The sequence below is a fragment of the Cuculus canorus genome, chromosome 2 (assembly GCF_017976375.1).
Source record: "Cuculus canorus isolate bCucCan1 chromosome 2, bCucCan1.pri, whole genome shotgun sequence".
Taxonomy (NCBI): domain Eukaryota; kingdom Metazoa; phylum Chordata; class Aves; order Cuculiformes; family Cuculidae; genus Cuculus; species Cuculus canorus.
Window position 1 is genome coordinate 112,773,515 of NC_071402.1, and position 24,539 is coordinate 112,798,053.

The following is a 24,539-nucleotide window of genomic DNA, read 5'->3' on the forward strand; positions in this document are numbered from 1 at the left end:
TAATGAGAAAGGAGCTTGAAGAAGGGAAGAGGCAGTCCCTAATGAAGAGCTTATGCTAGCCTGTGTGTTACATTTTCTTAGAGAAGTGTATTCCCTCTTTCTTAAGGGGCTGCCATGTGGGAAAGTGAGTAAACAAGTGTAAGAGGTTTGTGCATGCAGCTATTGCTGCACCCAATATTTTCTTTCTAGGAACAGCTCAACATAGCTGGAGTGTGACGTGTCTGTACATGCCGCCCCTTACTCAGCCAGGGCACAGCAACATGGCCAGTGAGATTCTCAGAAAAGCAGCTCATCAAAGCCACTGTGTGCTCCTCCCAGCCTCCTCCTGCTTCACTGATAAGAAATAGCTGGCTCTGGCTGTGGACTGAAGACGCACAGCCTGAGAGCTGACGTGGGTCTAAAATAGAAGCGACTCATTTCAGCGCCTTGCTCTTTCCATGCTCTGGAAACACTGCCTTCCCCTGCTCCGGGCCCAGGATGTGGAAGACCAAGTGGAAACATCAGTGGTAAGAAAGTGCTGGGGATGAGCTCAAAGTTTTGAATGCCTTAGTCTCCACAAGATGGCTGGTGAAGGGTGGGACACTGAGGGAAGACATGAAAACTATCCGTTATCACAGAATCATAGAGCCATAGAAAGGTTTGGGTCAGAAGGGACCTTAAAGATCATAGAATCACAGAATCATAGAATGTCTTGAGTTGAAAGAGACCAACAAGGATCATCAAGTTCAATTCCTGTCCCTGCATTCGACAACCCCAGCATTCACTGCAGTGTCTGAGGGGCATCTCCCAATGCTGCTTGGCTGCTCTTTAGGCTTGGCACCATCACTGTTCCCTAGGGAGACTGGTCCAGTGCTCCTCCACCCTCTGCATGAAGAACCTCTCCCTACGAGCCACCCTAAGCCTCAACAGGCACATCTTCCTGCACTCAGTTCTAACCAGGCAGCCAATTTCCATAGTGTGTGCGAGGAGCCTTTGGAATGACAAAGACGAAACCCGGGACAAAAGAATAAGGGGAAGAGCCTTGAAACGGACAGAGGCAAAAGGGGGCCCCTGGGCAGTCTGCCACCCCAGTATCAACTGCATCTGCCGCTTAGCTCCCTTAGAGCTAATTCCTTAGAATTAGGAAACCGAGAGTAGTGTGGCTGCAATACTGTCCTCCCTGGGCGGTCTCCATCCCGGTGGGTGGAGACCAGGGTTGACCTTGTCTAGTTTCCAAGAATCAGGCAACATGAGGGCAGTGTGGATACAAGCTGTTCCTGCCAGACCGTGATGCCGATGCAACAGCATTGAGATGGGAGATCACAGAATGTCCTGGGTTGGAAGGGACCCACAAGGATCATCGAATCCAACACCTCTCCCTGCACAGCACAACCCCAACATTCACACCATGTGTCTCAGGAGGATCTCCCAATGCTGCTTGGCTGCTTTTCAGGCTTCACACCATCACTGCTTCCCTATGGAGCATGGTCCAGTGTTCCTCCACCCTCTGTGTGAAGAACCTTCCCCTAATGTCCAACCTCAACCTCCCCAGGCACATCTCCCTGCCAGTCCCTCAGGTCCTATCCTTGGTTGCCAGAGAGATCAGCGCCTGCGCCTCCTCTCTCCCTTGTGAGGAAGCAGTAAACTGCTATGAGGTCTCCCTTCAGTCTCCTCTCCTCAAGCTGAACAGACAAAGTAGCTGCTCCTCATACAACTTCCTCTCTAAACCCTTCACCAACTTTGTGGCCTCCTCTGGACACCCTCCAGTAGCTTGATGTCCTTTTTATACTGCAGTGCCCAAAACTGCACACAGCACTTGAGGTGGGGCTGCACCAGTGCAGAGTAGAGCGGGACAATCTCCTCCTCAACTGGCCAGCAACGCCGTGCTTGATGCACCCTGGGACACACAGGACATCCAGTTCCAACCCCCCCTGCCATGGGCAGGGACACTTCTCACTGGGCTAGGTTGCTCAAAGCCCCATCCACCCTGGCCTTGAACACCTCCAGGGATGGGGCAGCCACAACTTCCCTGAGCAACCTGTGCCAGTGACTCATTGCCCTCATTGTTAAGAATCCCCTCCTTAGGTCTTGCCCCCTTCCAATTTAAAAGCCATTGCCCCATGTCCTGTCACTCCATGCCCTTGTGAACAGTCCCTCTCCAGCTTTCCTGTCGCCCCTTCAGCTACTGGAAGGTCGTTGTAAGGTCTCATTGGAGGCTTCTCTTCTTCAGACTGAACAACCCCAACTCTCTCAGCCTGTCCTCCTATGGGAGGTGCTCCAGCCCTCTGATCATCTTTGTAGCCCCACTCTAGGCCCGTTCCAACAGCTCCGTATCCTTCTCATGCTGGGGATTCCAGAACTGGACACAATATTCCAGGTGAGGGGAGCATCCACGTGGGTGGGGGCATCCAGCACTTGTCTGCACAACCTGCTCCAGTGCCTCACAGTTAAAAAACGTTCTTCCAAGCCACCCCTCCCCCGCTGCCCGTGTCTGACAGATCGCTCTGGGACTCAGTAGCTGGATACTGAGTAGCCGAAAGATGCGTCAGGCTGCCACGTGGGAGGAGGCACGCAAAGGGTTAAGGGGGCACCGAAAGGGTTAAGTACAGGCGCGTGCGCCCTGCACACACGCCCCCCCCCCCTCTCCCAGCTGCTCGGATTGGCCGCCGCGCGGGCGGGGCTCTCGCGGGCGTCACGCGCTGAGTGGCCGCGCGGCGGCGCTGGGATGCCGGGCCGGGAGGTGGAGGTGAGTGACGCGCGCGCGCCGCGCCGTTACGCTATGAGCGCCAACGGCCGCTCTCCGTTTCCCTTTCTCTCCCCCCTCGCTTCCCCCCCAACCCCCCACCCCCGGCCCGTCCTTGGCGCGCGCTGCCCGGGGGGCGCCGGCGGGTCCTGATGGGGGGCAGCCGCCCAGCAGTGCGGCACTCCATCTCGTCTGACCCACACGGCACCCCATGAACCCTCCTGCACCCCATAGCAGCCCCACAGCACCCCACAAATCTCCCTGCACCCCATAATCAACCCACAACCCCCCTTGCCCCACCATAACTAGCACTCCATAACCCTTTCTGCACCCGGTAACCCCTCCTGCACCCCATAGCACCCCACAGTCACCCCACAGCATCGCATAATCATCCCATAGCACCCCATAACTCCTCCTGCAACCCATAGCCACTCCATAACCACCCTACAGCACCCCACAAATCTCCCTGCACCCCATAATCACCCTACAGAACCCCACAACCCCTCATGCACTCCACAACCCCTCCTGCACTCCATAGCACCCCATAATCACCCCACAGCACCATATAATCAGCCCGCAGCACCCTACAGGCCCCCCATAGCCACCCTACAGCACTCCATAATCTTCCCTCCTGCACCCTACAGCCACGCCATAGCCACTCATAACCCCTCCTGCACCCACACCCAGCCCATAGCCACCCTACAGCACCCCATAAACCCTCCTGTAACCACCCCACAGCCATGCCACAGAAGCTCATAACTACCCATAAATCCCCCTGCACCCTATAGCCACCCCACAGCACCCAGTAAACCCTTCTGCACCCTATAACCACCCCACAATCCCTTCTGCACCCCATAACCATCCCACAGCACCTCACAACTCCTCCTGCACAGCATAGCCACCCCAAAGCACCCCACAAATGCTCCTGCACCCCATAATCACCCCACAGCACCCCACAAATCCTCCTGCACCCTATAACCACCCTACAGTGCTCCATAACGACCCTATAGTACCCCATAAACCCTCATGCATCCTATAATCCCTCCTGCACCCCCTAGCCTCCCCTAGCCACTCTGCAACACTCCATAACTACCCCACAGTACCCCACAAATCCTCCTGCACCCCATAAACCCTCCTGCACCCCATAACCACCCCGTGACACCTAACAGTGACTGTGACCTCCCTGTGTCCCATAAACCTCCCTGCACCCTGTAGCATGCCATAACCCTCCCCTGCCACCATAACTACCCCACAGTACCCCATAGCCACTCCATAGCATCCCACAGCACTCCATGAGCTCCCTGTGCCCCATAGCGCCCCATAACCAAAGGGCTTTTCAGTGTGCCCCTGCTGAAATTGCCGTGCTGCGGAAATCCTCTCTCTGTCGTGATTCAGCTCCAGGGGGTGTAGAAGCTCCTAATCATTAACAAAACGCTGTTAAGTATTTTAATAAAACGTGCCAGGCATGACCTGCTCCGGGAACAGTGGCAGGTGGGGAGTTTGATTGGGGTCATACCCAGGACTGTATCAAAAGAAGCATGGCCAGCAGGTTGAGAGAGGTGATTCTGCCTCTCTGCTCTGCTCTAGCGAGACTGCAACTGTAATACATTCAGCTCTGGAGCCCTCAGCACAAAAGGGACATGGACCTGTTAGAGTGGGTCCAGAGGAAGGCCACAAAAATGATTGAAAGCCTGGAAAACTTACCGTGTGAAGAGAGGTGCGAGAGTTGCAGTTGTTCAGCTTGGAGAAAAGGCTCTGAGGAGACCTTATTGTGGCCTTTCGGTATTTAAAGAGGGCTTATAAAGATGGGGCAAAACTTTTTAGCACGGCCTGTAGCACTAGGACAAGGGGTAATGGTTTAAAACTAAAAGAGAAGTTTAGACTAGACATTAGGAAGAAATTTTTCACACTGAGGGTGGTGAAACAGTGGAACAGGTTGCCCAGAGAGGTGGTAGATTCCCCATCCCTGGAAATATTCAAGGCCAGGTTGGATGGGGCTCTGAGCAAGCTGATAAGTTGAAGATGTCCCTGCTCACTGCAGGGAGTTTGGACTAGATGGCCTTCATGGTTCCTTCCAACCCAAACCACTCTATGATTCAGTGATCTCCACCTTGCTGTGTAGTTTGTGCCTCCTACCTTAATCACCTGATAAGCACTGAGAGGTGGCAGCCACGGATAGAAAAGCCTTAGCTGAGCAGGCAGGGCTGTGCTTTGGGTGCGTTTGAGCTGGGTTTGGGAGGTAGGAGTTTTAAGGGAAAGCTCTGCATTTGCCTGTGGCAGTGGAGGACCTTGGTGTGCAATGGTGAGGAAGGGTTGGAAGCAATGCCAGCAGGGTGCCGAGCAGAGGTGGATAGGATTGGGTCTAAGGCACAGTAAGTAGGTGGTGATAAGAGGGCATTCATTCTTTCAACATGGCAAATAGTTATCAAATGGCTGATAATACATCTGATGTTTAGGAAGCTTTCCAACCTCCCAATTGCAAGGAGGTTATGGAACAATCTCCCAGGGAGAGATTCCATCTCAGAGGGACCAAAAACCACAGATAAAGCTTGATCAGGCTCTGAAAAGGACTGAAAGCTTTCTGTGTCCTGAGCAGCAGTCCGTAGCTACTCTTCCTTTCCTATAACAAGTGACAGATCAGCAGCTCTATTTCCTCTTGTTCCATTCTTAGTTAAATGGCAATTTAAAGTCCTTTTCTTCCTCTTCCAGATGCATCCAGTCCTAAAAGCCTTTGTATGTGGCTCCATCAGTGGGACCTGCTCCACACTCCTCTTCCAGCCCCTTGACCTGCTGAAAACCCGCCTGCAGACTCTGCAACCTGCTGTGAATGGGTGAGAGAGTGGGGATGTGTATGCATGGGAGGCTGTGAGGGTGCTCTACCACAGGCTTCTGCCTGATTTACCTGATAACTCAGAGTGTTTCTGACATAGGAGGCACATTTTTATAGCATGGAGAAGGATTGATATCTTGGTCCAGAAGAGAGAAAACAGCTGCTCTTGTGAACACTACTTTAATGACATGTAGCTGGACTATTTGTCTATACGCATCCAAGAACGCAGTTTCACAGGGTGTCTTCTGCCTGGGGAGGGACTGTTTATAAAGGCTTGTGGTGATAGGATGAGGAGGAATGGGTATAAACTGGAGAGGGGCAAATATTAGATTAGATATTGCGAAGAATTTCTTCACCATGAGAGTGGTGAGACACTGGAACAGGCTGACAAGGGGAAGCTGTGGCTGCCCCATCCCTGGAGGTGTTCAAGGCCAGACTGGATGGGGCCTTGGGCAGCCTGGTCTAGTGGGAGGTGTCCCTGCCTATCGCAGAGGGGTTGGAACTGGATGATCTTTAGGGTCCATTCCAACCCAAACTATTCTGTGATCTTAATTTCAGGTCCAGTCGTGCTGGGATGGTAACGCTGCTCTTTAGGGTTGTTCGTACGGAGAGTCTTCTGGGGCTCTGGAAAGGTGTCTCTCCAGTAAGTGGCTGGTTTTAACTCTGCCTTCCAAAATAACATACATAAATAAACGTATAGTTTATTACTGACTATAGACTGAATTTAAACAGTGTGCTTTTGTACAATTATAAATGAAACCATGTGATTTAGATGGTTAAGTCCTATTTTAAGGAGTTAATGTTGTGAATTCCACTAATTATGTCATAGCAGTCACTGTGGATTTACAGTTCTGAGCAACTGAATTCTTGAATACCATTGCAGATGTGGGGTTGCAACAGCACCAGCTTCTTTCTTTTTTTTTTTAATATCTTGTTCCTGGAAAAATGCGGTCGAGGAATGCATTGAATCCTGGCATCATTTGAATCAATTAGCTCTCAGTTCTGTAAATTATTTTTACCTTGTCTTTTTTCCTCAGCATGTTAGCTGAGTAAAAATCACTGAAGTGCTTTCTTTTCTTTTGTTTTGGTACAAAGCTTGCTATTAACAGTCTCTGAAGTGTTCTGTAGTACATCTTGTTTTATGTAAGCTTTTTCCTTTCTTCGTCTGCTTCTGTTTCTTCTGAAGTCCTTTGCAAGATGTATTCCTGGGGTTGGGATTTACTTCAGCACTTTGTACATGATGAAGCAAAAACTTCTAGTGGACCGTTCACCCACAGCCCTGGAGTCTGTCTTTCTGGGTGCCACTGCACGTGCAGTGTCTGGGATTTGCTTGTTGCCAGTGACTGTAGTGAAGACTCGCTATGAGGTGAGTGTGACTTTTCTAATTTGTTCCCCATTAATCACGTCATACCCCTTTGTCATGAAGAAAAAGAAATTGTTCTGTCTGGAGAAGGTTACTGCCACTTGGGTACAGTTGGGGATGTAGTCCTCACTTTGTCCTGGTTTAACACATTGTGCAGGAAAAACCATGGACTGATTTTAAGGCAAGTGTAAGATGAAACAGAGTTCACCCTGAGATTTCAAAGTTTCAGTTTTATACAATGTGTGATTTTAGCATCTTTCTCATTTTACCTTCTCGAGGAATTGTTTTAAAGGCTGAGTTAGAGCTCAGTTTTTGCCTTGAGCCTTCTCAGGCATCACATGGTGTGCATGCCAACACTTGTTTGGACAGGGCCACTTTGGGGTGTGTTGGGGGCTCTTTGGCCTCTGCCTGACACATGGTGACTGGCTATTCTCTACCTTTGTAGAGCGGAAGATTTGGCTATGGCAGTGTATATGGAGCTCTGAAGAATATCTATCAGACGGAAGGGGCTCGTGGCATGTTCAGTGGGCTCACCGCAACGCTGCTGCGGGATGCACCTTTCTCTGGGATCTACCTGATGTTCTACACACAGACCAAAAACTTCACACCTCAGGGTAAGGCTGAACATTGAAGGCTGTAATGGGAAATGTTTCTTTTCTCGCAGGTTGTGGGAGGTAATTCTGCCCCTCTGTTCCTCTCTTGTGAGACCTCGTCTGGAGTATCGTGTCCAATTCTGGAATCCTCAACATAAGAAGGATATGGAGCTGTTGGAACGGGTCCAGAGGAGGACTTACAAGAATGATCAGGGGGATGGAGCAACTTTCATACAAGGATAAGCTGAGAGAGTTGGGCTTGTTAAGCCTGGAGAAGAGAAGGCTACAAGGAGACCTTATAGCAATCTTCCAGTACCTAAAGAGGGCTACAAGAAAGCTGGGGAGAGATTTTTTACAAAGTCTTGTAGTGATAGGACTAGGGGCAATGGATATAAACTGGAGATTTAGACTAGACATAAGGAGGAATTTCTTCATGATGAGAGTGGTGAGGCACTGGCACAGGTTGCCCATGGAAGTTGTGGCTGCCCCATCCCTGGAGGTGTTCAAGGCCAGGTTGGATGGGACCTTGAGCAGCCTGATCCAGTGGGAGGTGTTCCTGCCCATGGCAGGGGAGTTGGAACTAGATGATCTTTAACGTCTCTTCCAACCCAAACTAGTCTATGATTCTATTATTCTGTGATTCTGTCTTGCCCTGCATTTGACTGCCTGTATGCTCTGCTTATTGCCCTTTACCTCAGTAGTTGTTAGTCTCATATAAGGCTTTAGGTTAAACATTCACATTTTCCTGTGTAGACCTCAGGTCAATGTAGAAATGGAATCTGGTCCTAAAGTGATCAGTTGTCTTTGGGGGTGTGGGGGTGTGGTTGCAGGGTCCTAACTGTTGCATAATTTGCGTTAGTGAGGAGTTGAAAGAGAGGATGTGTTCAGCTGTCATTTCTGATGCCAGTTGTCTTGCATACTGATCAGTTTCCACTCACCCAGGGTTTCTCTGATGATAGAACTGGCTGGGGCAACATTTGCACAATCTTTCCCTCTCTGGGTTCCCATCAAATTCAGTTCCCCAGCAAGTGAGGCTTTTTAATAGTGCTAACTTTTGACTTACAGCAACTTTTCCCCTTAAAAGGTTTCTCTACCCTGCATGGATTTTAACTTCTCTTAGCCCCTGATGTTTAATCATTCAGTAGCTCTTCGCTTTGTCACACAGCATGATTATTCCTGGTCTGTTTTGTGTCTGAGTGTATTCCCTCTGCTCTGTTGCAGACCGGCTGGATCCAGTGCTCATGCCCTTGCTGAATTTTGGCTGTGGGATTTTTGCGGGAATCTTGGCCTCACTGGCAACACAGCCTGCTGATGTCATCAAAACACACATGCAGCTGTCCCCCCAAAAGTACCGCAGGACAACCCAGGCCATTGCTTTTGTCTACAAGGTGAGGTGAATCTCTTCTAATACATGCAATCACGGCATCACTTCTGATCTCCATGCCTGAAGCACAACTACAGTAAGGAAGGTGTTGTCTTTTAAAGGAGGTGAACAAATGTGACTTCTCGGTGTGCTCTTGCAGTCAGGTTAATCAGTGTCAAGAGTTTTCAGAAGCTGGAGTAGGTCATGCTGTGGGAGACTGAGTCTGAATCTGTTGTCACTGATTTATGTGTGGACTTGTCCAGTGATAACTGGATACAAGTACTCTGTTGATGGTCTGAAAGCATTCAGAGGCTTCAGTCCCTTGCTTGCTTTTCCTTTAACTTAGCCTATTGTCACTACTTAGATGTGTTTCTTGCTCCTCTTGCATGGATTGCAAGGCAGTGAGCTTGTGCCATGATTATTCTTGCGATTCCTCAGTCATGTATCTGTTTTCACAAAATTACAGATGGTGGGGAATTGGAGAGCAAGCTCAGAGTAATGGAGCACAAAAGCAGGCATATTCCAGCCAGTGTCTCTCCACACAGGCCTGCTTCTGGCTGGTCAATGATTTCACTTCAGTTCTGTCTGTTAGATATTGATACTTACACTGGTAGTGATGGAAAACATTCAGCTTATTTCATCATAACTTCATTTCAGCTTAGCTTAATATGTAGGCTTGGAGAAGCCATATTTACAGTTGCTGCTGCCTGTGGTTTATCAGTGTAGGCATGTCTGTGGTCACCGTGCTGGGACAAAGGTTTTCTTTAGTATGTTGTGTGAAATGCCAATTTCAGATATAAACCATCTACAGAACAATTCTGTGCCCTTTGGACACTGAAATAAATGCCGAAATCTGTATCCCAGGAATGGAAGGAAGATGTACTCCAAGCCCACCTTCCCCTTCCTGCTCTTAGAAGGGCAGATATTGATGGGTTTGCTATATTTCTGTATTGAACCCTTTTCCTGAGTAGGAATCTGTTTATTTGTGCATGGCATATTTTTCTCATGTCAGAATATTTTTAACTTCAGTACTTAACAAATCTCAGTTTTTACAGAATAGCTAAGTGTCTTTTGTAAATATAAAGCTCTAAACCAAGGACAAGTAATTTTCCTGGAGTGTCTTGAAACTCTCTGCTCGCTGCTCTTCTTGGTTTCTTGGATAGGCCTGGAATTGCATAGTGCTACAGGTTCTTCCTAAGCATTAAATACTGTTTAAGCTTGGGTCTTTCAGAAGCTGATCTGGTTCTGGTTCAGAAATGTATCTTATGCTATTCCATGTGATAAATGATGAGAAATTAAAACAGTAGAGGCAGATTATGATGGATTGCTGTTTGTTTGTCTTCTGTTGCAGGATTTTGGGTTGGTTGGCTTTTTCCGAGGTGGTGTGCCTCGTGCCCTCAGGCGAACTCTCATGGCAGCAATGGCGTGGACAGTGTATGAACAGATGATGGAAAAAATGGGCTTGAAATCTTGACTGACTTGCACAAGAAAGGACCAGCTTCACTGCTTCTCCTGCTTGCTGTGATCAACTGGCATCAGGTAGTTCCCAGTTCCACAGAGGAGTAAGCCTTCTCAGCCAGGAGGAAGGTAGTACCTCTGAGACAGGGGATTAGGCCTTTTGGCAAGTAGAGGAAAGAAAGGTTGGATCTTTGCATCATCTGCATTCCAGAAGGACTGCACTTGCAGGCTGCCACGGGAAGTGGTGCAGTTTCCACAGCCTAGTAACTATGCTGAGAGAAAAGCCCCTTTTAAAAACAGCTGTGTGCTCACCACCTTTATGTAATGAGACATTGCTAAGCAAAAGTGTTGGAGGAGAAAACAGTGATTGCAGAACTTGCCAGCCTGTTTCCTTGCTGATCTGACCAGTAAGACCACAATAACCCACTATCTGATGTAGATCCTCCTTCCACATATGCTTTGTTCTCCCAGGAGAATGTTGCAGACCATTGTGGGAGACTGGATGTGTCTCTTAAAGCTTATATTACAGGAGTGGGTGGAAGAGAAATGAGGTGCTGAAGGAAAGCTCAGAACACAATTTCTGTCACCACTATTGTACTGTGTGTGATAGCAGAGAAGGTAACTGGAACCTCCCTGCTCTGTCATGTGTTATTATGTAATTGAGCATCTTAACACTGTTGAAATGTGCTTCTGTCTCTATAGTAGTGTTTGCACAGGATTTAAGAAGCCTAAGGTCCTTTAGAGTTGATAGTTACCAAAGTTCTACTTGTTCTCTGAAAAACATTTTTCATGCTGGTCTGACTGTATCAGGAACACTCAAGTATTTTTTTTTATCCAGTTGTACTAGACACTCATTTGCTTCCTGTTATTTATTTCTTAATCCTGGATCAACACCCTCAGTGTGAGATGCTCCTTAGATGTAGGTTTTAGTGTCATAGCTCATAATACATAAATATGTAATGGAAGTAGATGCAGATACTGACACTTCGGATTTCCCTTAAAAACTGGTGCTGATTGCATGCGGAATATCTTTGGGTTTACTCTTTTCCATAAGCTTTCACCAAAGTTTGAGACATACGAGTGTTTGGTAGGGAACTTTAATTCTCTTTTTGCTCCACACCGACCCTTCACAGTTTCCCGTCTGATCATTTTCTCTTAGCAAGTAGTCTGTATTTCAGTATTCCTGAGTTTATCCTTAGAGATAAATACAGTTTTTTTCATCTGCTGTACCTTCTTCCTCATCGCTGCTTTCTTAGAAAGACCTTGTGGTGTGTGCTGTCCAAACTTGGGTACAGCCTGCTTCCCTCTCCACTTGTGCCTCTGTGCTGGCTCATTGGGTTGGTACTCTTGCAGCTCTGTTGGTGTTGCCACAAAGCCAGGCAGAGAATTGTCCATCCTGTTCTGTAGTGTGCCTTGCAGAAAACGTAGCTTTGGAGTTTATTTTCTGAAATATGTAGGGATATTACAATTTGCTTTAGAAACAGAGCTGATGTCTCCAAATATGAAGATGTGATGCTGTAGCTGTACAAAAAACTGGTACTACCTACCTGTTGTTTGTAAAATAGAGTGTAGTTTGCACAATCACTGCCTACCCTGGCAACTTCCTGAGCATGACGGGGGGGAAGTGGGTTGTAAAGGATGTTCTTTGCCAGATTCCAGCTCCAAGAAATTTCAATGACTGATGTGAAAGTTAAGTCTGAATAAAGTATAAGGAGACAGGCTGGAGGCTTGGAAGGTGCTGCCTGTGATGGCTGCGCCTACACAGTGCAGAAGTCTCAGAGAGTGGTGGTGGAAGGTCCTGTGTGAATATGCTGTGTTAGAGCACTGCATCAAGTCATTCCATGTTGTGACTGACAACCTGTCAGATTTCCTCTGCTGCTTCTTACTGTTAGGCTTGTGCGCATATCATTTGCCAAATCCTAAATATGAAAAACTATTCCCTTGTTTTGCCATTCCCCCTACCCTTAGTGACCTGAACTCGTGAAACAGTGGTAACTGCACATTGTGCTGTTTGTTTTCCTGAGCATTACTGGCACAGAGAGCTAGAGAACCAAATTTAGGATTGCTGACCAGGTGGAGTAAGGTGGCAATTACATGAGTTACCTCATACGTCTTTTACTTCCCTATGCATGGGATCAAATCAGCATGGAAGCCTGAAGTTATTTGGGGCTTTCTTAATCTAATGTGTGAGTTGGATCTGTTGTTCATCCTGGGCTGTGACAGTCAGGGGCTGTGTAAGGGGTTGCCTGCAAGGTGCTTCATGAATATTTTAGTTCCTGATTCAGCAATGGCAAAGCTGTGTGCAACTTCTGCAGACAGAAACTTACACTCAAAAAAAGAGGCAAGCAAGCAAAGAATGCCAGGTGATACATCCTGAATTAAGTAATGCCCTCGTCAGAAACCAGAAATGCAGGAACACTCCAGTGGCTTTTATGCTCTATACTCCTGCCTGAACAATTAACAAAGGAAGAACTAGAGAATTTATTCCAGTGTGCCAGTGTTGTAAAGTCTACTGAATATTATTATTTCTTTTAATCTGGATTCAGGCCTAAATCAGTGTTAGCTTTTTCTTTGGGAAGTTCTTCCATTGCCTCTAGTTTGTGGTGAATGAGGAGGCTCTTTGTTGTTGTAGTAGAGTTAAAACTATATGCTTTAGACTTGTGAATTAGCTTGGGCTCCTTTGAATTTAATAGAGAATCTAAACTGCACTGTGTTTCCTCAAGCCTTGGTGCTGTAAATGCAAAAACTTCTCCATGTGTGAGCTGGGTAGAATGAGTTTTGATGTGCAAGCTTGCTATTTGTTTTTCTTTATTACATGGTGGGGAGGGCAAACCTGAAGTTCCATTTCTCTGTCTTCTGAGAGCTGTATCACATAGGCAGGCACAAGACTGTTACTCAGCTCGGATCCTTGCCATCCTTCATCCATTTCATCTCTTCAAAAACATTCTGTTTATATAGTTATTTATTGAAGTTACTTCTTGATAGTGACAGCAAGTTAAGAAAAACAAGTGTGCGGACTTGAAGTTTAGATAATATTGCCCTTGAGGTCCCATGCTTGTAGTTAACAACAAATGGTCACTGCACAAGATAATTGCAAAGTAAATCAAATAAAAGATCTGGACACAGGTGCTTAGTCATCTACTTGCATCATGCCAGCAATTCAATACTAACAGTCCTATTAGATAATAATTTACAAAGGCATCTTAGCTTGGATTCCAGAAAAGGTCGTGTGATCCCTTTCATATGGGGCAGGATGGCTCTCAGATCCCTCGGAATGACCTCCGTTGCTGGCAATACACTATTAGTGAATGTGCATTGGCTCTGCTTGCCTCTGCAGCTGTGGTGAGAGGACACAACTGCTTAACATGTTGAGGCAGTCACTATTTAAGTGGAGTTTGAGGACACAAGAGAAATAGTCTGATTTTTTATGTTTTTATTCTTCCTGTGCCGAAGGTTTGGGGTTTTTTTCTTTGCACTGTTTGAACAACACTGGATCATTGGAACATCGCGTAGGTTTGAGTATTGTTGAGTGTTCATGTGTCTGTTTAAAATATTTATGTGAGAAGGTATATTATGTTTCTATTAAAAACTGATTGCCGAAATAAACCACGTCTTTTCTTCAGTGTTTCTTAAACAAACGAACTTCAAACCAATCAAACCCATAAGGGATGGAATAGAAGCTTATGAAAGCAAAACAAGTTTCCCCAGGAGAATAGGACTGTTGGATGAGTACAGAGCCCATAGAAGACAATGCATATTCTGTTTTTCTGTTGGGTACAATGTGCACAGGCTGTGCTAGTACCATCTAAATCAGTTTTACTTAAATGGAAAAAACACATTAGCAGTGGGGAGTCTTGTCTTTGCCAAAGCTTTCTCTGCCTGCCTGCTGTGTGTAAAGACTCCATGTTCCAAGACTCAATCTCCAGACCAGCTGGTGAAATACCTGCCTTCAGGACAGTGGGGTTTTGAGCCCTCTGGAGAGAGACTGTTGCTAACTGGGTCTTTGCTACTCAGTCACTCTGATCACCGCAGGGGACTAGAAATTGTGCCTGGGACTTCACTGCAAAGTACAGTGCAAGGTGACACTGGATTGCTGTGATATCCTCTTGCTGTCAGAGCATGGTCCTGGGATTCGGGGGGAGGCAGCTGGTGCTAAGCAAAACATCAGTATTGTCCATACTGAGACATACATGTTTCAGATGTGAAGATCCCAAACCTCTTTTCAGTGTTGCCTAGATGATGCATTCTTAGATGGAGCAATTTTTATGAAGAATTATCTGTGTGTAACAGACTTACCAGGCAGTCCTGCTGTGCAGCTTTCTGCCAGTTGTACCCAAACTGCTTGTGTAGATGCCTGGTAAACAAATAAAGCTGGTGAAAATAAACCTCCCCAGAGCTCTCCTGCTGCTTTGGAGAGCCACCTCTTGTGTAGAGGATGTTTCTGCTCACACTGCTGACAGCTGCCCCAGCTATGAAAAGACAGCAGAGAAACTCCCTAACCTTCTTGGGTGGTGGAGTGTGGGAAAGATGCAAAAGGAACAGTTTAAAGGCACTATCCTTGTAAAAAACGTTGAACAGTGGGTCTCCCTTTCACCTAAAACCAGGCAAATGCTTTGCTTGCTTTTTTATTTTTAATGTACTATGTGCTGTGCATGATCACCGACACCAGTACTGAGCAGAAGATTTTCCCCATCTCCCACACATACACACACTTATATGTACATGCACTTTCGCAAAACCAGCATTGAGCTATTGAATATCCTTACCCTTATAGCATTGCTTCTGATTTCAAAGTACCAAGCTGATTTTCCAGATTGCACTGTTTCTTAATTTCCAATTTTATCGCTCTAAAATGCTTTGGGAGATTTTATCATGATGCAATAAAGAATTTTGGTAAAATGACAAACCCCCCCCCCCCCCAAACAATTAGAGGTTAAAGTGAGACATATTTCAAAGTGTCTTAGCACACAGTTAAAAAAATAAAACAAACTTTGCAGGTTGCTTAAGAAACTAATTAGAAATACTTCACTGTCAAGCTTTAGCATGACTCTTCTGAGCCCTCTCAGGGGCTGTGAAGCTCATGATTTACCAGCGGCACTCCTTTGATAACACCGTATTTCCTGCAATGTTTGTTACTGTACTTAGAATCATAGAATAGTTTGGATTGGAAGCGACCTTAAATATCATCCAGTTCCACCCCCTTGCCATGGGCAGGGACATGTCCCACTAGATCAGGCTGCCCAAGGTCCCGTCCAACCTAGCCTTGAACACCTCCAGGGATGGGGCATCCACAGCTTCCATGGGCAACGTGTGCCAGTGCCTCACCACTCTCATGGTAAAGAAATTCCTCCTTATGTCTAGTCTAAGTCTTCCCCTCTCCAGTTTATACACATTCCCCTATGTCCTGTTACTACAAGCCTTTGTAAACAGTCGCTCCCCAGCTTTCGTGTAGGCCCCTTCAGCTGCTTACAATCATTAAGCATTCTGTGATTCTGTGATTCTGTGATTATGTTAAAATACACTTCTAATATAGTTGGGTTTAGATAACGCAGAAGAGCTCTCCAGACTAAATCCATTGCACACACCATGGTACTGTCACCACCTCTTTCTGTCGCTCCCAAACTCGTATTCCCATTGTGCTCCTGTTAGGTGGTATGTGTTGTACATAGCCCCAAACAGGGCAGCTCTCACCAGCCACAGCGTACTTATCGAAGTGCAGCAGGAGTCTGTCATCCATCAGGTACACTTGTGACAGTTCATGTTCTTGCTCAGGGCTCACTTAACTATTTCCTGAGTTTTGTTTTACCTACATTTGTCTCCACCATGTGGCAAATGAGCGAATTATTCTCTTAAAGAATATTCGAAACCTGATCTGGTAATCTTGCTAATTAAACATCACCTAACAGGCATATGGAAAAGAACAGTGTGAGAGCCAGCTCCTGGCTTGCAGGTTGAAGTTTTATGGGAATGATAAAGTGGCTGACAGCAAATGTATGAACTGCTGGTCACCAAAACAGGACAAGGTCTCATTTTGCAGGAAGTGAAGAACATCCATGAGATGATTGTACCCTGCTACTTAAATAATCTCCTGCAGAGCAACTCAGTGCACAGTCACTGCATAACAGTGAGCATAACAAAGTAAATATCACTACTTTCTTTTTTCCTAAGAAACGGCACTCTCAGGCCTGTGTCTGCTCCCTGAATATGACAGAGCAAAGGAAGATGATGGAGCATGTGAAGTCTGATCCCTTTTTGCTCTTCTTAAAAGCAACAACAACAAAAAAAAATCAATCAACCCAAGGGGAAATTATGCCATTAATGCCCACTGCAGAACAGACTATGTAAGTTCAGTGGCCAATTTCAGTGTCGTGGGATCATAAAATGGTTTGAGTTGGAAGGGACCTTAAAGATCACCTAGTTCCAAAGCTCCTGCCATGGGCAGGGACACGTCCCAATAGGTCAGGTTGCTCAAAACCTTATCCAGCCTGGCCTTGAGCACCTCCAGGGATGGGGCATCCACAACTTCTCTGGGCAATCTGTTTCTGTGCCTCACTGCCCTCACAGTAAAAGATGTCTACATAATATCTAATCTAAATCTCCACTCTTTCAGCTTAAAACTGTTACCCCTCATCCTATCACTGCACTCCCTGATAAAGAGCCCCTCCCCAGCTTTCCTGTAGGCTCCCTATAAGTACTGGAAGGCTGTTACTTCTGCTGTAATCTGGAATTTCTCCAAAAGACAGGGCTGGCCTTGACCACACAAACTCTCTCACCCTGTGCAGCACCGAGCCAGGCATTGCCCACACGTGAAAAAGGAATGGGAAAGCCGCAGAGAGGCTGCAGCCTCTTAAGAGGCCTCCTCCTTCTGCAATCACTTTAGGAGCTGCTATAAACTTGTCCTGGCAGCCAAGAGGGCCAACCATGTTCTGGGGTGCATCAAGCACGGCGTTGCTGGCCAGTCGAGGGAGGAGGTTGTCCCACTCTACTCTGCACTGGTGCAGCCCCACCTCAAGTGCTGTGTGCACTTTTGGGCACTGCAGTATAAAAAGGACATCAAGCTACTGGAGGGTGTCCAGAGGAGGCCACAAAGTTGGTGAAGGGTTTAGAGAGGAAGTCGTATGAGGAGCATCTACTTTGTCTGTTCAGCTTGAGGAGAGGAGACTGAGGGGAGACCTCATAGCAGTTTACTGCTTCCTCACAAGGGAGAGAGGAGGAGCAGGCGCTGATCTCTTTTCTCTGGTGACCAAGGATAGGACCTGAGGGACTGGCAGGGAGATGTGCCGGGGGAGGTTGAGGTTGGACATCGGGGGAAGGTTCTTAATGCAGAGGGTTCCCCAACAAGCTATTGGCCACCCCCTTTCTGCCTGTTGGCCCCGCCCCGCCTTCTGATCACGCCCCCCGCTATTAGCCACGCCCCAGTAGCTGCTGGCCCCGCTCCCTGTAGCCCCTGGCCCCGCCCCCGTCTCACCCTCCCCGGAAAGCCCCGCCCCTTGCAGCCCTCGGCCCCGCCCCGGGCTCCCGCCCCTCCTCCTCGCGGCTTCCCATTGGCTGGAGAGGCTATAAATAGCCTCCGGGCGGAAGTGTCCGTCCTTTCCGTTCCGCGCCTGCCCCGGCCTCCACACGGCGTTGCCAGCGTGAGTCCGGGCCGCGGGCCGCCCTTGCGGCGCTAGCGGCGGCTCTCGCCGCGCCCCTCTGCTCCGGGCTGGGTTGAGCTGCGGGGAAGGCTCCGGCTTTGCCGCACGCGGGGCTGGGGATGGGGGGGAGGCGGTGGAGCGGCGGCGGTGGAGCGGCCATGATGGCGGCCGGGGCTCCTGGCGGGCGCGTGGGCTCGGCCCCGCCGGTACCAGGAGGAGATACTATGACAAAAAAAACCTTTGATTTAAGCTAGAGCGGGGTTGAGTTTCACCTTAAGTAATGGTATTTTTTGAAAGTTAGTCAGGAAATTCCTCTGACAGCCTGTTTTCTTAAAAACAATTTTTCCAGATGCTGTTCATTCTTTAAGGATTACAGCACCTTATTGTGTGATATCTGCTGAACAGAGGCGTCTGCTTCTGTAACCACCTTTGCTTGCAGTGCTTCTCTTATGTCTAATGCAAGGTCAAGAAGGGGGCTGGAGCCAGCTGCAAATTCGCAAGAGCTTTGACTGTTGTGAAGTTCATGATAACATTAAAATTAGTTCTTGGAATCATAGACTAGCTTGGGTTGGAAAGGCCTTAAATATCTTCCAGTCCGAGCTCCCTTGCGGTGGGTAGGGACACTTCCCATCAGTCCAGGCTGCCCAAGGCTCCATCCAACCTGACCAGAGTTGGGGCATCCACAGCTTCCCCATGCAACCTGTTCCAGTGCCTCACCACTTTCATGGCGATTTGAATTCCTCCTTATGTCTAGTCTAAATCTGCCTCTCTCCAATTTAAAGCTATTCCCCTTTTTCTATCACTACATGCCCTTGTAAAAAGTCCCTCCCCACCTTTCTTTTAGGCTCCCTTTAGGTACTGGAAAGTCACTGAAAAAGTCCTTTGAAAGTAATAGATTATGCATAAGATTTCTGGGAAAATTTACATGTATGCGTGTAAGTGGGAAATCCATTCTGTCCCCAGCTCTCATCTCACTGCAACGATGGATAGAGGTTGCTCTCTCATGTTACCCAGGCCTGATAAAGGATCCTTGCTTTGTAAAACTCCAAGTCTTAGAGAGTTTATTTGCCAACATCACTGCCTGGGGAGGAGGGTGATGGGAGTCCCTGCGAGGCTGAGTGTGTGGGGCTGAGCTGGGTGCTTGTTCCTGCAGGTTCCCTGTCGTTGCTTCTAAAGGGAATCTCCACAATGTCCGGAGGCCTCGATGTCCTGCAGATGAAGGAGGAGGATGTCCTCAAATTCCTTGCTGCCGGGACCCACCTGGGAGGCACCAACCTTGACTTCCAGATGGAGCAGTATATCTACAAAAGGAAAAGCGATGGTAAACCCATAGGATGGATGACCCTGGCTGGACAGTAGGGATTTTAGGAGCACAGATGAGGAAAGCAGGGAAGTGCTAATGCCTGAGCTCTCCAGCAGTTCCTCCGTGGCTGGAAAGGTGTAGACGTCTTTAGTGACTGAATCATAGAATGCTTTGGTTTGGAACGGACCTTTACAGGATCCACGCCCCCTGCAGGAGCAGGGAGAGAGTCGTGTTACTCTGAGAAGTAGGACAAAATATGGGTCTCAGAAGTTGGTAAATCTGTCATAGCTAGGTTTGAGCACTTCTGCTAGTTCTTGGGTACACTAACAGAACTGTTTTAATGTCTCAGTAGTGATTTCTGCTACTTGCTTGCATTGTTCTTCAATTGGAGTTGCACCATACTTTAAAGGCCTGTTTCGTGTTGATAGGTGCTGGAACTGTGCTCTATTAAAACCACGTGGGAGGATTTTCCTTGCAATAGCTGTCCACCAACTAGAATTTTGGAGTAACCACAACTGTGTGACAGGTTTAATGGCAGAGAAACTATCCTGTTTTAGGATCTTTTATTTGCTGGTTGCTCTAAAGCCTTTTTTTTTATCAATAGGTATTTACATCATTAATCTGAAGAGGACCTGGGAAAAGCTCCTTCTGGCAGCCCGTGCCATTGTTGCCATTGAGAACCCAGCTGATGTGAGCGTGATTTCTTCTAGAAATACTGGACAGGTACGGACATCTGTTGGTCATAAGACCTACAGTCTCAGGAGCAGGACATCTCTTGTGCATTGCCTGCCAGTGGCAGCTTGATGATAAAAGGGAGCAACGTGAATTTTTGCTCTGGAATGCTTTTTGTGGAAGCATGTTTCTTGTGTTGTTCTTGCAGCTTACAAGAGATCAGTTGAAACCCCCTCCTTGTTTCTGTAATTTCAGGATATTTGATAATGTGTTTTTCTTCCATATCCGTGTAGCCAAAATGAAGGGAGTATATTTCTTCCATACTTCTTGCTGGATTTCTGGCATATTAGTAGTCTGTCCCCTGATGTGCTCCCCCCTCCCCAGTTCTGTGAGTCAATTCGCACTGCTTTTGAGGGACAATAAGTGCCTGATACAAAAGTTTTCAAAGACAACATTTTCTGTTACTGAGACAGGTATAGTAACTAGTATATTTTTCATTTCACCTCTTAAGATTTTTAGCAAAAATATTCTGTCGTAGAAGGGGACACAATCTTTAAATAAAATCTAATTAGCTACTGAAGTTTGTCTGTGACGTTAGTTTCTTTAGAGTAGGGCAGGTGGTGCCACAGTCATACAAGTAGGTTATGAATGATGTGGTGTGGATTTACTAAGGAAAAGCTTGTGTTCCTGTGAACTTGACCTGCACACTGTTAAAGCTTGATGCTAAGGTCAGTTTCTGGCCGATGAGCTCTCAAGTGTCGGAAGTGTGCTACAGCAAACCAATGGCGGGGCTTTTGCTAATGCCAGGAGAGGAGCTCCCTCTATGAATGGAGTTTGGTAGTAGGTCCTGCCACATGGCCAACTGGCTGATGCCTGAGAAGTTGAAACCTGTTGCCAGTAGGAGCTGCCAACTGCAGGTTTAGTGGAGACAGCTACAATTTGTGTGTATTTACAGCTGAGCTTTTCATTTGGTTCCCGAAGTTCTATTGCTGTATAGCAAAAGGAAGTAGAAGTGATTGGTGTTCCTGCCCATGGTGGGGTTGGAATTAGATGATCTTTAAGGTCCCTTCCAACTCAAACTCCTCTATGATAATGAAATAAGCTTTGCTTTTTCATAAGCAGTTTCTTTTATCTGCCCTTTCATGATTTAATTATGAAACTTTCGAGTAGAGCTTGTGACTAAGTGATTAAGTTCAGGAAAATAAAAAAGACTTTCTGTATCCCTGCCTTCTTGCTTTGCTGTTGGATATAATCTACTTAACTTCAGTTGTTGGAGCTATTTTTAAAAGCGATTTTATTTTGTCTCATTCTGAATACAGAGCTGTTGGTGATCCCTGATTTCACAGGAATCAAAACAAATAGTTCAGTTAAATTTTGTGCGTGTTCACTGACAGCGTACCTATGCGACTCGGTTAAAATGCAGTTTTCCTGCTTCACCTTTGCTCTGGTCCACTTTGCAGCGTGCTGTTCTGAAGTTTGCTGCCGCTACTGGGGCTACTCCTATTGCTGGACGTTTCACCCCTGGTACCTTCACAAACCAGATCCAGGCAGCTTTCCGTGAGCCACGACTCCTGGTTGTTACCGACCCCCGGGCTGATCATCAGCCACTGACAGAGGCATCTTACGTCAACATCCCCACCATTGCTCTGTGCAACACTGACTCCCCACTGCGCTATGTGGATATTGCTATTCCTTGCAACAATAAGGTATTGGCTTTGTTGTAGCGTTCAAAGCTGCTTCCTGCAGAGAATGCTTAGACTGCAAGAGGTATGCTTTCTGCAGGGGAGAGTTGTCTTATATCTTGCATGTCTCCTAGCGTGATGAGCTAATTAAGGCTTCTTGCAAGCTAGCAGGTGGGCAGGGAGGAGGAGATGAGCTGCACACAGTTGGAGCTTGGAGCTGAGGCCAATTTCTGGCCAAGGAACTCTCAAGTGTAGGTCGTGTGCTATAGTAACCTGGCAGGACTTCACTGACAACCATGAGGGTCTTTGCGGCCCAAGGAGTGGAGTTTTGTAATCACTCTTGCCACAGCTTATGAATGTGAATGAAAGATAAAGTGAACTGATAAAGTGTTCTGAAATGTTACCTTGCTAGAAACCACCTGAAAAGTAAGGTCTAGGGAGATGGGAAACCATCTTTGATCTCTATGTAGATCTTGTCATTTACCAAAACTAACAGAAGCCAAATCTGAGCATGTGTGATGAGATTTGGATGGGGTAGTGAGAAGTATGAAACTTCATAGCAGGAGAATCTCTTCAGGCTATGCTATATCCAGCAAATCAAGATGCTGGTGATTGAGGTGTGCTGTGATTTTTGTGAACACCTGAAAATGTCACTGGGAACTTGAAAAGTTGCCCTTTCCTGAGTCCGAGTATGTAAGTCTGGGCGTTAGCAGGTAATGCCTTTCACTTGCCAAGCAAGAGTCTTGGATTGAGTGCAAATAAGTCTTTTGCTTTTTTAAAGAAAAAAAAGGTGTTTTCAAAGGTTTAACTTTACAGGAGCTCTTCAATCCTTTCTTCTGTTCCAGGGGGCTCATTCAGTGGGTCTCATGTGGTGGATGCTGGCTCGGGAGGTCCTGCGTATGCGTGGCACCATCTCCCGTGAGCACCCATGGGAAGTCATGCCTGACTTGTACTTCTACAGGGATCCAGAGGAGGTAGGGGACCTGTGGAAGGAAAATGTGGCTATGTGAGATGTCGTGCTTGTGCTCCTGCTCCATGCTTCTATGTGTCTGCTGTTGAAGACAGATTTTGCCAGCATAATAGCTGCGCTTCACACTTTTGATGTTGGTTAATTACTTGTCTGTTGTTGGTTGGTGCATATTGTCTGGTATGTGATAGTGAGGGTGGTGAGGTGTTTCTGTGAGACGTAGGCTATGCTCTTTCATCCACTGCAGATTGAAAAGGAGGAGCAGGCTGCTGCTGAGAAGGCAGTTACGAAGGAGGAGTTCCAGACTGAATGGACAGCCCCAGCTCCTGAATTCACTGCTCCTCCTCAGCCTGAGGTTGCAGATTGGTCTGAGGGAGTGCAGGTCCCATCTGTGCCCATCCAGCAGTTCCCCACAGGTGGGTTTGGGGGATGTCTGTGGAAAGTGGGGTGTATGTTGTAGTGAGTAAAAAGAGCTGGGGTGCACTAAACTTTGTTGTCTCTAATTGCAGAGGACTGGAGTGCCCAGCCTGCCACCGAGGACTGGTCAGCAGCTCCCACAGCCCAGGCTACTGAGTGGGTTGGCACTACCACAGAGTGGTCTTAACTTCAGTCCTGCTGTAGTACTGCAAGAGAAATAAAGACTGATTTAATACACGCTGTGTTTGGTGTTGCTTTTTTAAACTTTTTGGAGGTGGAATACATGGGTGGCATGGGCCACAGTCCTTGGCCAAGGGTAAGAGGGTCTGTGAACTACTCTGTTCCACCCGATTCGGTGGAGCTGGGGGCTTGCAGGCTTTGCCAGCGTGAGCCTGAGGCCAGGTTTCCATTTCCTTCCCTAACTCCACACCCGACTGGTGTCGTGGCAGCTTCCAACTGGCCAGTGGGAGGCCAACTGCAGGAGGATGATGTGTCTGCTGTCCAGAGGCGTGTGTGGATGTCACCTCGGGATGTCTGGGTTGGATCTGGTTTTCCCACCACTCTCCACAGTGGGGATATGAATCTCAGCTTGTCCCAAACGGGGTTTCACCAGTGTGAGCGATGGCATGGTAGAAACTGCTCCTGTGGTGGGTCAACAGTTCTGGCGTCTGTGTTACTGGTACCTTCCTCAAAAACACTGCAGTAATCCTCAAACAAAAAGTTAATTCATCTGCTTTAACTTTTAAGGATTATATTATTTCTGTGGTTAATGGCAGTAATGGGAGGCAGACCCTTCACCAAGAGAAATGAGTGTTCCATTGGAGAAGTCTTTAAATTGGATCCCTTCTTCCATGTTTCTGCAGTCTCACTATTTTTCTATCTTAAGCCATGTTGACCAACCTTTAAAGAATATTAATTTGTTTTCCCTTAGCACATCTGCTTGTTTGCTTTTACTGTAAGATGCCTGTTGGCAGTAAAAACATCTGAAGTAACTATGTATATTACTGCACAGTATCTATTCAAAGGAAGCTTCCCATTTCGTTTGTGTGCGGTGTTTTCCAGATGTATTTCTGGCATATCCTTGCGTCTCCTCTACTTTCCAGCCCCCAGCGGCGGGAAGGTTACTTCCTGCCATCAGAGGTCTGTCAGTGCATGTCAGGGTGGGGTGAGAGCGTGTTTGCTTTGGGGCTCTGGGTGAGTGCCGTAGCTGGACCACAGACAGCTTGTACGGCAGCTGCTGATTCGCTCCTCAGCTCTGAGATTGCACAAAATAACTTGTTGCCCTGGTCTTTCTTTTCATTCCTACTACATTAAAAGTTTCTAAACTTGGAGCACAGGCTTTTACCACTCTGTACTTTGAATCACTGCTATTGCTGTTTGGCCATTGCCCCTGTTCTTTATCTGTTTTGTAACCTCCTTTGTGTGCATATGTTCCAGATATTGAGAATGAGGTGGTCATCAGACAGCTCCCCTATAGGCGATGGGGCTGTTTTAAGCCAGCGATAGCTGCACCTGAGTACTTGTTACTGAACTAT

The 24,539-nt window shown here is 47.2% G+C and overlaps 2 protein-coding genes and 2 non-coding genes across 7 annotated transcripts; all 4 read left to right on the top strand.

Moving 5' to 3' along the window:
* Window positions 1–328: 328 nt before the first annotated feature.
* SLC25A38 (solute carrier family 25 member 38) lies at window positions 329–13,941 on the top strand. 4 transcript variants are annotated; one of them, XR_008448794.1, is made up of 9 exons: window positions 329–506; window positions 2,210–2,356; window positions 5,432–5,553; window positions 6,111–6,195; window positions 6,739–6,918; window positions 7,361–7,529; window positions 8,730–8,896; window positions 10,223–10,410; window positions 10,859–13,941. XR_008448794.1 is itself a non-coding variant. In XM_054060162.1 (8 exons), the coding sequence occupies exons 1-8, from the start codon at window positions 438–440 to the stop codon at window positions 10,343–10,345; spliced, it is 1,062 nt and encodes a 353-aa protein (XP_053916137.1). In that variant the 5' UTR covers window positions 330–437; the 3' UTR covers window positions 10,346–13,940. The 4 variants fall into 4 exon arrangements, 3 of the variants coding, with proteins under 3 accessions (XP_053916137.1, XP_009570066.1, XP_053916139.1); XM_054060162.1 differs by having other exon boundaries at window positions 330–506; window positions 10,223–13,940; XM_009571771.2 differs by lacking the exon at window positions 2,210–2,356 and having other exon boundaries at window positions 336–506; window positions 10,223–13,939.
* Window positions 13,942–17,837: 3,896 nt separating this feature from the next.
* RPSA (ribosomal protein SA) lies at window positions 17,838–23,241 on the top strand. Its single transcript, XM_054060456.1, has 7 exons — window positions 17,838–17,963; window positions 19,117–19,284; window positions 19,871–19,989; window positions 21,399–21,644; window positions 22,466–22,594; window positions 22,835–23,003; window positions 23,097–23,241. Exons 2-7 carry the CDS (start codon window positions 19,152–19,154, stop codon window positions 23,189–23,191), a joined length of 891 nt encoding a protein of 296 aa, XP_053916431.1. The 5' UTR covers window positions 17,838–17,963; window positions 19,117–19,151; the 3' UTR covers window positions 23,192–23,241.
* LOC128851536 (small nucleolar RNA SNORA62/SNORA6 family) lies at window positions 20,638–20,796 on the top strand. Its single transcript, XR_008448904.1, has one exon. It is a non-coding gene; the product is annotated as a small nucleolar RNA SNORA62/SNORA6 family (small nucleolar RNA).
* Window positions 21,814–21,971, top strand: LOC128851537 (small nucleolar RNA SNORA62/SNORA6 family). The gene has a single exon (XR_008448905.1). It is a non-coding gene; the product is annotated as a small nucleolar RNA SNORA62/SNORA6 family (small nucleolar RNA).
* Window positions 23,242–24,539: the final 1,298 nt, after the last annotated feature.

Excerpts from the sequence above, each read along its gene's own strand:
- RPSA (XM_054060456.1), top strand. The coding sequence starts at position 19,152 with ATGTCCGGAGGCCTCGATGTCCTGCAGATGAAGGAGGAGGATGTCCTC. Across the intron at positions 21,645-22,465 it reads CTATTCCTTGCAACAATAAG|GGGGCTCATTCAGTGGGTCT; the intron begins GTATTGGCTTTG and ends CTTCTGTTCCAG. Across the intron at positions 23,004-23,096 it reads CATCCAGCAGTTCCCCACAG|AGGACTGGAGTGCCCAGCCT; the intron begins GTGGGTTTGGGG and ends CTCTAATTGCAG.
- SLC25A38 (XM_054060162.1), top strand. The coding sequence starts at position 438 with ATGCTCTGGAAACACTGCCTTCCCCTGCTCCGGGCCCAGGATGTGGAA. Across the intron at positions 5,554-6,110 it reads CTGCAACCTGCTGTGAATGG|GTCCAGTCGTGCTGGGATGG; the intron begins GTGAGAGAGTGG and ends TCTTAATTTCAG. Across the intron at positions 7,530-8,729 it reads CAAAAACTTCACACCTCAGG|ACCGGCTGGATCCAGTGCTC; the intron begins GTAAGGCTGAAC and ends GCTCTGTTGCAG.